Source organism: Perognathus longimembris, chromosome 8 (genome assembly GCF_023159225.1).
Source record: "Perognathus longimembris pacificus isolate PPM17 chromosome 8, ASM2315922v1, whole genome shotgun sequence".
Taxonomy (NCBI): Eukaryota; Metazoa; Chordata; class Mammalia; order Rodentia; family Heteromyidae; genus Perognathus; species Perognathus longimembris.
Window position 1 is genome coordinate 2294739 of NC_063168.1, and position 16584 is coordinate 2311322.

General features: G+C 42.5%; 1 protein-coding gene across 1 annotated transcript in view; it reads left to right on the plus strand.

Moving 5' to 3' along the window:
• The window catches only part of Acoxl (acyl-CoA oxidase like), a 241958-nt gene that overhangs the window by 137805 nt on the left and 87569 nt on the right, over window positions 1-16584 (plus strand). Inside the window, 1 exon segment of the mRNA XM_048353507.1 lies at window positions 14045-14134. Within this exon segment, the coding sequence (XP_048209464.1) occupies window positions 14045-14134 (90 nt within the window).

Genomic DNA, 16584 nt, shown 5'->3' on the forward strand with positions numbered 1-16584 from the left:
CAATATACATGAGCTTTTGAAACTTTCTATAGAAAGGGAGTTTAATTTTGCATGTTGATCTTATACCCAGCAACTGTGGCAGTCAACTGGAATAATTGGCTCATCCCTTCCTGGAGTATTCTGTGATAATTGCATCACTTGTAAACAATGATGGCCTTGTCTCATCCTTGGTAATTATCACCTCCAAGTCTTGTTCTCACATCATTGAAGTGGTAAGGATTGAGGGGTGACTGCTAAGAGCCACCTGTCTTGTATTCTGGAATTTAAAGGGATGTACCCAGTGTTTTGTTATGATAGATATTATCTGGCTCGGGTATTTTGTAGATATTTTTCATAATATTAAGGAAGATCCGTCTTACTTGTAGTTTATGAAGAGGTACGTGTGTGTGTATTTATATTTGGTTGGTTTTAAAATCTGAATGTTGTGAATTTTGTGGAAATTATTTATCTGTATTTTATTAAGATAATTCACACATTTTCTTCCATTTAACCTGTTAATGTGGTGAATTGATATGAACAGATTGTTATGTTAACCAAATTCCAGATTTGAGGATAAATACTACTTAGTCATCATATACATCTGTATTTCATACACTGCTGATTTTTTGTGAAGGCATTTTCCATCTGTGGTGATGAGTGAGGTTGGTATGTGTTATTCATTTCTTAGGTGCCCTTTTCTAGTTTAGATATCAACATTGCGCCACCTTCACTGAATTACTTGAGGTCATCCCTTCTTTTCCTGTTATCTGTAAGTTACAGGAGCTCAATGATCTTTGCTATTTTGTACAAATAACTCTAAGGCCAAAATAGTCATATTTGTATAATAATGTATATTATACAGTAATTTGCATTGTTCCATTTTATCTGAAATTTAAAATATATGTCCCTCGTATTTTTTTAATTCATGCTATATACCTCTTCTTGCCATTTCTAACAGTGCTTATTTTTCCCATTCTTGTTGCTGGACCTGTTTGTCTTAGATAATAAGCTTTGGGTCTATGATCTTGTTATAGTGTCTGGGTTTCAATTCCATAATTCCATTCATTTTTCTTCATTATTTAATTTTCTTTTTTTACTCATCCTTCTAGTACCTTAATTTAGATGTTATCTAATGATTTTCTCATTTTCTGTTATAAACACTTAAAGCTGTAAGTTTTATTTTTTAAAGAGAAGTATTTCATTGGCTGTGTCAACCATGATTTGGCGTATAAGATTTTTCTGTTTTTCAGTTTTATCTTAATTTTCATAATGACTTACTTGACCCATCCATTCATTGAGTGTTTTTAACTTTGTAGTATCTCCTACTGAAGAATGGTGAGAAGGGCCATCTGTTACTGGGTTTTTAGTCTGTGTAGGACACCCACCTTCCCCTGTTGCAGTAGTCGATATGAGTCCTCACAATAGCCATTCACTTTGGTGATATATGTGTGGCACGTGGGGCACTAAGCACTTAAACGATTTTCCCAAGACCACTGAGCTGGTTTCCCACTGGGGAGGCGCAGGCTGTTGGGTTCAGGAGGGTAACCACCGCGCCAAGCCGCCTCTTCCTAGCCACTGCTCTTGTTGCTGTTGGCATGGTATCTTTGTGTGTGTCTGCTCATCCTGAGACTTGAACTTGCCTCCTGGGCTCTATGCCTGAACTTTTGTGCTCGAGGCTAGCTCTCTACCACTTAAACCACAGCTTTAAAAAAAAAAAAAAAGCTTAATTGGAGATAAGAACCTCACAGACTTTCCTACTGGGGCTGGCTTTGAACCATGATCCTCAGGGCTCAGCGTTCTTGAATAGCTAGGAATATAGGCATGAGCCACAGCACCCAGTTTATGATCATTACTTTTATACTGTTTTTCCCACTTAACGCCGCTGTAGCTGGGAAAACGGCAAATGCACGACAGAGTTTTTGAAAAATCCTTATGGCCTCTCTGTGGTGTTGAACATGGTCAGTTTCCATGTGTGTCTCAAAGAAGTGTGTGCTCTGTAACTGGATGCAGTTTCCAGTGTGATCAGTAAATCAAGCTAATTAGTAGCATTTCAAGCACTCCTTATCCTTACTGAGGGTTCCGTTATTGAGGGATGTTTGCTAAAATCTATCCTTACCAGTATCTTTACTTTTTATTTTGTGTAATGTTACTATGAAGACAAAGCTTCCACTGACTGGTATAGAGCCCTACTGTCAACTGAAAATTTCATTTTTATCAGCTTAGTCTAAATGTTTACTGTGATCACTGATATATTTGAATTCATTGTTTTCACCTCACTGTTTTTATTTGTTGTGTCTCCTCTGCTTGTTTGGACTTTTTTCAGATATATTGTGTGTATTTTTCTTTTTCCATCTTCCCCTCCTCTAGTTTTCACTCAATTTATGTTTATTTTGTAGCCACCCTAGCAATATTAACATGCACATTTAACGTACAAAATCTAAACGGTTGCCTTTCATCCCAGCAATATTACCTAACTTAGATTGCCTTAACCAATTCCTCGCAGTACCATTATTGTCCATTGCGTCAACACTACATTTTCTTTTTCTTTTTTTTTTCTGCCAGTCCTGGGCCTTGGACTCAGGGCCTGAGCACTGTCCCTGGCTTCCTTTTGCTCAAGGCTAGCACTCTGCCACTTGAGTCACAGCGCCACTTCTGGCCGTTTTCTGTATATGTGGTGCTGGGGAATTGAACCCAGGGCTTCATGTATACAAGGCAAGCGCTCTTGCCACTAGGCCATGTCCCCAGCCCAACACTCCATTTTCTAATCCTCCTAAGTAGCCATCCTATTTATGATGACACGGAACCCGTGTTTCTTTAGAGCCACCTTGTGTCACAAAAGCCTTCGCTCACAACTGCAACGTTGATTTCCCCTGTTCCGAGAATGCTTTCTGCAGAGCGCCTCTCAGCGTGGGTCTGTGGTTTCTGTTTGTGAGAATACGCCTCGATTCCACGCTCAGTCTCCAAGGTCACACGCGAGGTGTGGGGTTCCCGGTTGAGGGGTGCTTCCTCTCAGTCGGCCGCTACTGCTCCTGTCGGGTCACGCTGCTCCCAGGCCCCCCCCGCCTCCCACCTGCCCGAGCTCTCCTGAGCAGCCTCGCAGCTCCCAGGCCCCCCTTGCCTCCCACCTGCCCGAGCTCTCCTGAGCAGCCTCGCAGCTCCCAGGCCCCCCCTGCCTCCCACCTGCCCGAGCTCTCCTGAGCAGCCTCGCAGCTCCCAGGCCCCCCCTGCCTCCCACCTGCCCGAGCTCTCCTGAGCAGCCTCGCAGCTCCCAGGCCCCCCTGCCTCCCACCTGCCCGAGCTCTCCTGAGCAGCCTGGCGGCTCGCGAGCGTGCGTTCTCCCGGGGAGGCGCCCTGGCCTCCAGGAGCCGGGCGCGGGCCCTCGCTGCCCTGTCTGGCTTTGTCTCGCTCTTTTCTTCCTCGTGGAGTTCCCATCCTTCCTTTCTGGAATGGGCCACAGACGTGTCTGCGTGTGATCACCGTGGGCAGCCCGGTGCCCGCGTGACGCATCTCCCACCCACCCCCCCTCCCCGGCCCCTAAGCCCCGAGGGCAGGGGACGAGGGCGGCAGAGTCCTCTTCCCGGACGGACGCCTCGGCGGCCGTGGGCCGTGGCCTCGCGCCTCCTCTCCTCCCACTCGGGTTCTTCACCGCGTGGGACGCCGGGGACGGACGCGAATAAAGTGACGTCCGTGCGACGTCACGAGACCCCTGGCCCGAAGGGTCAACCCTGCTGGCCTCTTGATGGGTCTCCTCCCAACAAGCCGGATCGATTCCGTCTGTTTCCTTTCCTTTACAGGAACACGATTTGCCCTCAATTTGTTTGAAAAGGGGGAAGGCCTGTTTCTCATTTGTTCTGATACATTTATTAAATGTAATCATCCAGTAAAAAAAAAACCGAAACCAAACCCTCAGAGATGTTAGAAACAGCAGGAAAATATTAAGCTTTCGGAGTACGGAGCTTGAATCCCACGCCGCGTCCTGCGGGGCTCTGGCTGACACGGGACACGGCCTCGGTGACACTCGCAATTACTCGCTGAGCTGCTCAACGCAACCCAGAAGGCCAGGCGTGGGGACCGTGCCTACCCGACGGCCCCGCGGGGCTGGGATCGGGCTGCCCCCCTGCCCCCCCCCCGTCCCCCCTACCCACCCCCCCCCCGGCCCTTGCTGGCTTCGGGAGCATGGGTTTAGAGTTGTCTCTGCTGAGCCCACATGTCTCCTTCCCTTCCTTCCTCCCTTCCGTTCTCATTTTATGAAGAGTGAAGTCACCGCACGGAAAGTGTGACTCACCCCTTGGATGAAGCCGTTCTGTTCCCGCGCTCCCCTCCGCGTCCCTGGCCCCCGGCTCCAGCCCAATCAAGAGTGTGCGAGCAGATGCCCCGCTCCGGAGTCCCGCGTGGAGGAAGGAAATGTTTCCACTCTGCAGTGAAGACCCCAGGTGCTGCTGGGACCTGTAACATGAGGACGGCGTGGAGAAGGATTCGCTCCCATCCCACAGGGTTCTCCACGCCGGAGAAGCAGCGAATACGATGTAGCTCTGCTCGGAACAAACATGACGAGAGATGGCTTCTCCCTGAGATGACTCCTCTGTTGACGAGTCCGCTAGGGCTGCCATGTGAACAACAGGAATCCTCCTCATTCTGGAGACAAGGAGACTGAGATCCGGTGTTCGCAGGGGAAAATTAAGCATCTCTGCTTGGTTTGAAGGTGGCTTTCTTCTGATGTCTTCCCTGCTCTTCCTTCTGTCTGTGTCTGTGTCCACATTTCCTCCTCTCAGGGTAACCTGATGACCTTACTTTAACTTGCCTTCTTAAAGACTTTGTCTGAAATACTGGGGAAGTCAAGACTTCAACATACGACTGTGTAGGGGGATCCAATTTACCCCATAACCACACACACACACACACACACACACACACACACACACACACAGAGTTTTGTACTGTTTTAATAGGCCTTCCAAAAGTATATTCTTAGTTGTAGCTTGAGGTGTGCCATTGGTCAAGTTTTAATGTCCTGGGGTGGAGAGATTCCCTAGTCAGGCTTCATTGACCGGCGTGTTGTCCTAGGAGCCCGTCTGTCATGGCGGAGGAACTGTCAATGGGAAGACTTGTACGAGGCCCTTGGGCTGGGATGAGCAAGAGCTTAGCTGAGAAAGATGGGCACGTGTCTGGGAGGACTGAACGCGCTGGCTTTCTCTCAGCAACTATCTCCAAAATGATGCCAGAGCTTGAAAATGGCGTGTGATGAATGTAGCAGCTTCTCTGAGGATGTGCTAGATGGATGCAAAAACTTCACCGAAATGCTAACTCCTTATGAACTGAACTTAATAGTACATTTGAAAGATTACTCACCATGACCGAATAGAACTCGTTACAGGGATGCAGGGATAGTTCAACATATATGAGTTAAAAAGTATGAAAAAACACCACTAAAATAAACATAATAATAACCACTAATAATAAACATAATCACTGCCAGAGGTGTAAAAAAACATTTGACAAAACTCAATATCATTACTGAAACCCGACAACCTAGGTAGAGAAGTTGATTTGAAATGTACAATAAGACCACCTGACAAATCCATAGAGGTATTCCTCTAAGATCTAGAAAACCAAGGATGCTTTCTTTCAACATTTCTATTCAGGGTAGTATAGTCTTATCTGGAGCAATTATGTAATAGAAAGAAAAATACATACCCAAATTAGAAAAAAAGGAAGTTAATAATTCCCGTTTGCAGATGACATGGACTTACATATAGAAAACCTGAAGGCTTCACTAAAAATAGTATTAGAACTCAAATAAATTCAATGGCATTTCAGGATACAGTGCAACATATAAAATTAATAGTAATTCTACATGGTTATAGCAAACTATCTGAACAAGAAATCAAAGGGGCAATCTCATTTACAACAGCTATAAAAATACCTAGCAACAAAACTTCAAAAGAAAATTGTAAGTCTGTTGAAAACAATGGAAGAAGACATACAGAGAAACTGAAAGGTATCTCTCAGGAGGCTGAGATCTAAAGATTGCAGTTTGAAGCCATCCTGGACAGAAAAAGGTCTCTAAAATTCTTTTCTTCAATTAACCACCAAAAAAGCCAGAAGTGGAGCTGTACTCAGGTGGTAGAGTAACAGCATTGAGCAAAAATGCTAAGGGACAGTGCCCAAACCCTGAGTTCAAGCCCCAATATTGGAAAAAAAAAAAGCAAAACAGTTTCTACAGAGAAATAGACAAAACACTAAGATCTACATGGAACCATAAGAAGAACCTTAATAACCAAAGTAATCGTGATAAAAAAAAACTTAAGTTAGAATCATCACTTGATTATACATCTATAGTCACCCAAACAACAAGACACTGAATAAAAATGAGCTCAGAAATGAATCTGCATACACACGGTTCACTAATATGTCAAGAACACTTTGGATGAAAGATAGTCTTTAACACATAGTGGGGAGAGTGGATATCCACAAACAAAAGAATAAAATCATTTTTTACCATGTACAGAGACTTGAATGTGACATCCTAAACTATAAACTACAAGGGGAAAACACAAGTGAAGTACTCTAAACTAATGGCCTAGGCAAGGATGTTTGTTTAGATAATTCCTCAGAACCACAGATAACAAAAGGAAAAATGAGACAAATGGGATTGCATTCGGCCAAAGGCTTCTGAACAGCAGAGAAAACAACAGTGTGAAGAGACAACATACATAATGGGAGAAAATAATTGTAAACCGTACTTCTGGACAAGAGAAAAGATCCAAAATAGATAAGGAACTCAAAACAACTCAATAGTGAAAACACAAGCAACCATAAACCGAACAAAAACGTTCAGTAAGAGTAGACAAAAACCTAAGTAGACATACTGGAAAAAAGATATGCAAATGGACAAGTATAAAAATTCATACTGAACATCATTACTCATCAGGGAAATGAAAGTGGAAACCACAAATACAATGATCACTTTATTCCAGTTCAAATGGCGGTGACCACAAAGACAGAGAGCAACAAATGCTGGAGAGGATGTGGAGAACAGGGAGCCCTTGTACATTATTGAAGAGAACACAAAGTGGGACGATCATCATATTATATCGTGTAGAGGTTCCTCCAACTATTAAAAGTAGTACGACCACACGAACCAGCGATTGAAATATGATCAGTATGTTGAAAAGATGCCTGCGTGCTCATGTTCGTTGCAGTATTCATTACAGTAGTCAAGATAGGGAATCCATCTACTTGTCCAACACCAGCTGAATGTGTGTGTATGTGTGTGCGTGTGTGTGTGTAGGTGTGACGTGCGTGTGTGCATGTGTGTGGTGTGTGTGTGAAGCCTTCAGGTTTTCTATATGTAAGACCATGTCATCTGCAAATGGGAACAATTAACTTCCTTTTTTTTCCAATTTGGATATAGTTCTTCTTTCTGTTACGTAAGTGATTCCTTTGTACCTATATATGTATGTACCTATATATGTATATACATACATATATACATACATATATATACATATATATGTACATGTGTGTGTGTGTCTTATTCAGTCAGGAAAAGAATGACATCCTGCTATTTGTGAGCCTGAGGACATGAAAGTTGTTCTCATAGAAACAGCGAATAGGGTGATGGTTGAATAAAGGGTAAGGCAAAATCCTGGTTGGAGGATAAAAAATCACCGCTAAATAGGAGGCATGTGTTTGAAGAGATTCGTTAATGATAACATAATTATGATCTTGGAAAATGTCAAGAGAGTCTCGTTCTATGTTCACTCTGCAAACATGATAAGTATGTAAGGTAATGCATTCCTTAAAGACTTAGCGAGAATAACCATTTCACTATGTGTAAGCATTTAAAATCATGTTATACGTGATAAACTCTCTCCCACAGTGTTTAATTTTTCAAAAAGGAAATGGGCAAAAGAAAAGAGGAATAAGGAAAGGGAAGTGAAAAATGAGAAAGGGGAAACAAAATAAAGGAAGTGAGAAAAGGGGGAAAGGAGCTACGGGAAGTGAGAAAAGAGCACCAAGTCAAAAGGAATGGAGAGGGAGGAGAGAAAGAGGAAAGAAAAGAGCGATGTGCAAAACAAGGATGAGGGAAGCTAGAGAACGAGGTGAGAGGTGAGAAGGGGCAAAGGAAAACAGGAAAGGAGAGAGAGAGAGAGACAGAGAGAGAGAGAGAGAGAGAGAGAGAGCGCTTGTCGGCGAGTGGTGAAACGAGATGAACCTGGCACCGCCCTGGGCAAGGAGACGGAGCAGCAGGAGAGTCAGAGCCAGGAAGGGATGGAGGCGAGCACAGCATTGGGTCTGGCTTGCTGGAGTTGCGCACACACAAGGGCCTGTGCTAACTCAAGGGCCACACTCTCTATGTCCACATGTGCACCTGCTGTGGGCGCACAGCACAGCACGGGATCCAGGGGCGATGGCGGGGAAGGCCAGGACTTCAGAGACAGGTGGCGTGCCCGGGTGACAGGAAGAGAGGCTGAGGGAGGGCGGAGCAGGATCAGAGATCTGGGAGGGGAGTGAGGCTGATCTGACTGCTAAAATTGCAGGGCTGAGGGAAGGAACATGAAGGGCGTGGACCTGGGAAGCTGTGTCGACCAGAGTGAGAGGCAGCCTCCTGAGGGTGGGAGTTTCTGACTAGAAACTAAAGAGCAGGACACACTGGAACAGCGCTACCGGGAGCATTCCAACAACGAAACAGCCCTGTATAACCCTGGGCAAGCGGGCAAGGCCAGTGTGGACAAAACTAAGCGGGAAAACCCACTGGACCTAAATGTGTGTGTGCGTGTGTGTGTGTGTGTGTGTGTGCACTGGTCCTGGGGCTTGAACTCAGGGCCTGGGCACTGTCCCTGAGTTTCTTTTGCTCAAGGCTTGTGCTTTACCACTTGAGCCACAGCTCCATTTGCAGCATTTTGCTTGTTTGCTTGTTTATTGGAGACAGGAGTCTCACAGACATTCCTGCTTGGGCTGGCTTTGAACTGTAGCCCTCAGATCTCAGCCTCCTGAGTAGCTAGGGTTACAAGCATGGATCACCTTTCTTTCCTTTTCCTTTTTTTTAAGTATTTGCCTATATTAATTGTACAAAGCAGCTTGAGATCTCTTCATATATGAATATGATGTACTTGGACCAGGTTCATCCCCTCTGTTGCTCTTTCTTATCTTCCCTCCCATTCACCTATAGCTTACAGGTTTGCTGGGTTCCTTTTCACTATCTTCATACATACACAGGATGGACTTTTTATTCACCCCCCCCCTCACCATCTTGCGCTGTCATCTCCAACAGTGGTTCCCCCCCTCTTTAAAATATTCTGGCCATATTTTGTTCAGGTGTATACTCTGCATCCAGGAAACATGATACGTAGTCTTCTGAGCTTGGATCGCCTCATGCAACATCATGTTCCACCCGTTTTTCTGCATTCCATTCTTATTTATGGCTTATTTATTTATACGGTTGTGTATACAGGCCACATTGTCTTGACCCACTCATCATTGTTGGGCATGTAGGCTGATTCCATCATTTGGCTATTGTGCATAGTGCAAATAAACACAAGTGTCCAGGTACTGCTATTGTATGTCCACTTATAATCCTTTGGATGTATGCCCGGCTGACATAGGCTAGTTATATGGTAATTCTATTTTCAGTTCTCGAGGAACCTCCATACTGATTTCCATAGCATTGCACTAATTTGCATTCTTACCAACAGTGTATAAGAGTTCCTTTTCCTCTGAATTTTAGCCAGAATTAGTTATTGTTTGTGTTCTTGGTGATGGTTGTTCTAAGGTGAGATGGAATTTTAATGTTTTGATTTTCATTTCCTCTATGGCTAAAGATGTTGAACATTCCTTCATGTATTTATTAACCATTTGAACGTCTTTAGAGAATTGTCCATTTGTTTCCCCGTTTAGTAATGGGGTTATTTCGTTCTTTCTCTTGGTGTTTAATTTTTCTTCATTCTAGACATTAATTCTTCATCTGATGGATAGATTGCAAAGGTTGTGTTTTCATTTTCATAATGGTTTCCTTTGATATACAGAAGCTTTCTAATTTAATATAATCCTACTTGTCAATCCTGGCCGTATTTCCCAGGGAATTGGAGTCCTAGTCAGAAGGGTATTATATTTGCTTATATCTTCAAGTGTTTTCCTGTAATTGTTGCAAAGTTGAGTCTTGCATTATGATCACTGATCCATTTAGAATTAGTGTTGGTATAAGATGAGAGATAAGGGTCTAGTTTCGGTCTCCTGCATGTAGATAGTTTTCCCAGTATCGTTTGTTTAAGGCTTACTTTCCCCCAGAGTATGTTTCTGGTACCTTTATCACACTGTATCACATTGTGGTTGTAGCTGTAGGTTTATTTTTTTAGTTTTCTAGCCTATCCATTGGTCTGCATGTCTGCTTTTGTGCTGAAATCATGGCTCCATAGTATCATTTAAGGTCAGGTATTATGGTACCCCCAAAATTTCTTATTTTGCTTAGGATTTCTTTGACTCGGAATTTGCTTTTGTGTTGCTATATAACTTTTAAATTTGATTTTTCTATTTCTGTGAAGAGTGTGACACTGGAATTTTGGTGGGAATACATTGGATCCATTGCTTTTAGTAGTAGAAATTCTGCCAATCCATGAACATGGAGAGTCTTACTATCTTTTTCGTAGTTTTGGTCAAGTTTATACCAAGGGATTTTTGTGTTTATTTTCCTGTTGTTTGCTTATTTGCAATGATGGGGTTTGAACTCAGGGCTCATGCTTGCTAGACAGGCCCTCTATCAATGGAGCTAAACCTCTAATCCCAATGAGTAGGATTTTTTTTAGGTTATTGTGACTATTCACTATTCACTATTTCTGGGTTTTTTTTTTTTTTGACCAGTCTTGGGCCTTGAACTCAGGGCCTGAGCACTGTCCCTGGCTTCTTTTTGCTCAAGGCTAGCACTCTGACACTTGAGCCACAGCGCCCCTTCTGGCCGTTTTCTGTATATGTGGTGCTGGGGAATCGAACCCAGGGCCTCATGTATACAAGGCAAGCACTCTTGCCACTAGGCCATATCCCCAGCCCCACTATTCACTATTTCTGACTTCCTGATTTTCTTCATCAGCTTGTTCATTGTTGGCATATAGAAAGATTAATGATATTGTATGCGTTGATTTTGTATCCTGTGACTTTGACAAAAGTGTTTATCATATCTAAGTGTTTTTGTTTGAGTCTTTAGGGTCTTCTAAGTATCATATCATATCATCTGCAAATAGGAATAATTTGACTTCTTTCCTTTCCGTCTGGATTCCTTTCATTGTTTTTCTAACCTTATTGTGCTGGCTAGAAACTCCAGGTACTATACTGGAAAAGTTTCCGTTTTTTTCTGTTTCTGGGTTCAGAGGAAATGGTTTCAATTTTTTCCTGTTTACTATGGTATTATCATTAGGTTTATCACATATAGCCTTCTCCACTCTCCTCTTTCTTCTCCTTCTCCCCACATCTTCCTCCTTCTTCTCTTTGAGACAGTGTATCTATGGGATAGGCTGGGCTCAGTCTTGTGATCCTCTTGTTTCAGCCTTGTAAAAAAGATGTAGACTACCATACCCTTCAGTTTTCTTTTGAGTTGCTTCATTTTTAATTATAGTTTTATTATCTTTTGTAATATAAAAGAACTAAGTTCACTTTTAATTTTAAACATGTCAGATATGCATATATACAAACTGTTTGTAATCATTTGTCTCCACACAATTTTGGATCCCATACTTAGAGATGTTGGCATCTGTTTACTGGTTGGACTGTACTTTAATGAGATTTTTTTTTCCTTTGGATATTTGAAATCCCTGATCACCTGATTTCTAAGGCAATGTCAAAGAACAAGAACCGGTTCCACTTTCCTCCAAAATTCTCAGAAATGGGACTTTGTTCTTCAACATTATGTATATTTGAGTGCTATTAGCAGCTGTGGTAACAACAGTTATAACTTTATCTCAACATAGAAGTGATGGATACCAGAGCCTAAGATGATTCTAGAACATTCTCAAAGTCCCCAACCCCTTACTTTCTTCGTCTGCAAAATGGGAGTAAGGCCTCCTCACAGGCTAGCGTGAGGAGAGGAGAATGACACAGAGGGACTGAAGTTTGTGTGAAGCCTTCCGCACAGGTTCAAGCTTCTTGTGAGCACTCTGTGTGAGGTTGAATCAGAATGATGAAAATGAACCAGCTCTGGCCTTGGGATGAGGGGACATGAACAAGAGTGGATTCAGTCAGAACCCCAGTTCGTGGGGTTTGCCTGTGGAACAGATTAACCCCGTGATTGTGGGATGAGATGAGATCTGGAGATACAGAATTTTTTTTTTTTTTGCCAGTCCTGGGCCTTGAACTCAGGGCTTGAGCACTGTCCCTGGCTTCTTTTTGCTCAAGGCTAGCACTCTGCCACCTGAGCCACAGCGCCACTTCTGGCCATTTTCTATAGGTGGTGCTGAGGAATCGAACCCAGGGCTTCATATATACGAGGCAAGCACTCTACCACTAGGCCATATTCCCAGCCCAAGACACAGAACTTCTCTAAGTTGGGAAGTCTACTGACTCATTCAGTTTAGGATTCCAGTGCGCCTGTGAAGATGCTTCTGCTTCTATCGATCTCAGTTGATGCCAATGTCCAGTTTTGACAAGGAAAAGAGGATGGCTGGATCTTAAAATAACCTGGTTGTTTTCCCAATAAGGAGCATGGCTGATGCTCACAGGTTTACAGGGCTCCAAAGCAGTAGGATCTCCGAAGTCCTGTGGACATTTTCAGAAATAAATCAGGTACCCCAGGCATTAAGGGCCTGAAGACTCAGGTGTGACTGTTCTTTGACCATCCTTGAGTGACCTTCTGTGTCCTTCAAGCCTTAAAAATTCACAGGGTGGCGTTTTGTCATTCTTATTCAAAGTTAATATCTTAACTACAAATGTTACAGGAGAAATACTGGACAGTCACATCTGAGGTGAGTGGCAGGCTAGAATGACTTGTGGAAGCATATTTGGACAGTGGGCAAGATTTCAGTGATTTCATAGGGAGAACAATGAGCTGGAGAAGAGGCCTTGAAGAGTAGGGCCTGAGGCCAAAGACAAGCTTTGTGGGGCTGGGAATATGGCCTAGTGGCAAGGGTGCTTGCCTTGCATACATGAAGCCCTGGGTTCGATTCCCCAGCACCACATATATAGAAAACGGCCAGAGGTGGCGCTGTGGCTCAAGTGGTAGAGTGCTAGCCTTGAGCAAAAAGAAGCCAGGGACGGTGCTCAGGCCCTGAGTCCAAGCCCAGGACTGGCAAAAACAAAACAAAACAACAACAACAAAGACAAGCTTTGTGTCCTCCATGAGCCCAGGTTCTTAGGAGCCAAGTCTTCAGTTTATGTGAGGAAATAGTCAACACTTTAGAAATAAGTTGAGGGCTACGGCCACTGAAATAGACTAGAATGTCAGGGAGGAGGACAAAGGAGAAAAGGTGGGATGAAGAGCAAGAGGAGAAGGGGGCACTAATCCAGCGTACGAACTTATGATGCACAATGGCAGTTTAGATACCTTTGTTGCCTTCCATAAATGTTCATATAGCTGTTTTCCAACTTATAGGACTGGATATGGGTCTTGCACTAAGTGGGTGCATATCATTGACACCTTGACAAAATTGTAATCACTACTAGTTCCTCAACATGTGTTAGAATTAATAACATTTAGAAAAGACATAGAAAATCAATTGTTAAGTTTATTTTTATTACCGGAATGCTGGGGATCAAACTCAGGACCTAGCAAATGCTGTCAAACACGTGTTCAGTGAGCCGTATTCCCAGCCAAAATACAACATACCTTATTAAAATATTTTAGAAAAATATGACATGCCTACTTGTAAATGCTTTTACTGCTAATCAAGGCAACGCATCTGATAGTATTTGTGACCCCAAAATTGAGGTGATGGCCCAAAAACTCTTACAGTGATTGTTTGGAGGAGGGTTGTGGCTATTTTATTCTTTTCATTTATTTCAGAGAAAATATTAGTCATGTATATTAGTGGGATTGCAACTTTAAATTGTGGTTTTTATTCTTTCTTTTCTTTTGAAATAGGGTTACATGATGGAAAACCGAATCGCAGGCCTGAAGTGTGACACAGATGTGCTGGTAACTTTTGAAGGTGACAATATTGTTTTGCTTCAGGTAAGAGTCAGGAAATGTTTATTTATATAATTTTCAAGATCAAGAGATATCCAAAAATCTGAAGTGCTTCAGATGTTTTTACCATTATCTGATGCTTTTATTTAATTGGCAGGTGTTATCCTGTTAGGCACTTGGTATTTGTGTAGCTAAACAGCGCAATAAGTTGTTCCTCTTTTAGCATCTTTCAAACATCTTTGATGTTGAATTGTGTCATTTTCTTTGTTTCTGAAAACTATTGTAGATATTGAGTCAGATTTTTCTACTAGGAAGGCCGTTCCAAAAGTGTATTGTGCTCCGAAAGATGAAAATTAAAGACATACAAAGCCAGTTTATAGAATGAGGGAACATGACCTCACAATGTACACTGTGCTTTTCCTTTTCTCTGTGTTATTATGGGTGATTGGCTTGCTGGCTTGGCTGATGCATTACCCCTGGGGCCATGGCTCTAGACTGGCTTTTTGTTGGTTGTTTGGAGATGGACTCTTGTGAACTTTTCTGCCAAGGTTGGTTTTGTCCCTCCAAACCTGATTTACTTTGCTTACCATGGTGATCTCCATTTCCCTACATATGATATAATTCCCTTCTTCTTCATGGCTGAGTAATACTCCACTGTGTGCACGTACCGTATTTTCTTTAGTCGTTCACCAATTGTGGGACATCTGGACTGGTACTTTATTCCATCAAGTTGGCTCATGTCTAAGAGCATGCTAAATTTCCCTAGTCAATGACCTCTCAAAGGCCTTCTTGCGTATTGGTATTAAAACATGTAATTCTACTCTTGGGACTCTGTCTAATGTAATAATCCTAAATACAGAAAATCTTTAAGGGCTGGGAATATGGCCTAGTGGTACAGTGCTTGCCTAGCATGCATGAAGCCCTGGGTTCAATTCCTCAGCACCACATACACAGAAAAAGCCAGAAGTGGCGCTGTGGCTCAAGTGGTAGAGGGCTAATCTTTGAGCAAATAAAGCTAGGGACAATGCTCAGGCCCTGAGTTCAAGCTCATTACTGGCAAAAAACAAACAAACAAAGAAAGTCTTTAAAGCATATATGTGTGTGTATATGTGTGCGTGTGTGTGTGTATCACATTTTCTTGATCTATTAATATACTGAGGGCCATCTGGGTTGATTCTGTATCTTAGCTATGGTAAGCAAAGCTGCAGTGAAATGGTTGTGCTGGTGGCTTTAGTGTGGCCTGGTTTGTGGTTTGTGCCTCCACACTGCTTTCCAGAGGGGTTGAACAAGTTTACACTCCCACCAATGGTGTGGTGTGGTAGTGTTTGTTCCTTTTTGGCCACATCCCTGCCAGCATCTGTTGTCGTTTGTTTTCTTGATAATGGCCATTTTAACTGGGGTAAGGTGGAATCTCAATGTTGTTTTTATTTTATTTCTTTTATGGCCAGAGATGTCGAACATTTCTTTATGTGTCTAATGACCATTCTTTTTTTTTTTTTGCCAGTCCTGGGGCTTGAACTTAGGGCCTAAGCACTGTCCCTGGCTTCTCTTTGCTCAAAGCTAGCACTCTACCACTTGAGCCACAGCGCCCCTTCTTGCTTTTTCTATATATATGTGGTGCTGAGGAATCGAACCCAGGGCAAACACTCTACCACTAGGCCATATTCCCAGCCCTATTGGCCATTCTTATATCTTCTTCTGAGACGTTTCTCTTCAAGGCTTTAGCCTACTTGTTAATTAAGTTGTTGTTTCTTTGAGGATTTGTTTTTATTTTTATTTTTTTTTATTATTTTATTTTTTTTTATTAATTGGACATAAATTTTTTTACAAGGTGTTGTGCAAAGAGGGTGCAGTTACATAGTAGGGCAGTGTGTACATTTCTTATGATATCTTACGACCTGTTTTTCTATCCCTTGTCTAGGTCAGGTTGACATATATGCAATATACAATGTATCAAGAACATATACAGTATTCACAGACTTGGTCTCTACTGTCTCTCCATCTCCCTTTGTTAACAGTCATATATCAGGGAGATCATGCCCCTTTGTTTTCTGTGTTCTGGGCTTGTCTCACTCAACATTATTTGTTCGAGTTCTGACCATTTTGAGGATTTGTTTTTAGGGAAGTTTAATTTTTTGAGCTCTAAGTGTATTTTAGATACAAGGCTCTGGTCTGATTCCCCCATTCTGTGGTCTTTCTCTTTATCTTGCTAGCCATGAATGACAAGGATTTTAAAGTAGTCATCAGAAAAAGTGCTTCAGTGCTAATTACAAATGCCTTTGTGTTGAGTTAAAACAATATAAAACTCTCAATAAGCAAAAAAATAGTAAAAAAAAAAAAAAAAGGAGAGGAAGGGACCAAATGCAAATCATAGAATTGAAAAATACAATAACTGAAATAGCAGATTTACAGAATGACCCAAGTGCTAGTGTAAAGACAGAGAATAGTATCAATGCATTGATACTATTGATCAATAAATTCTATTGATCAATAAT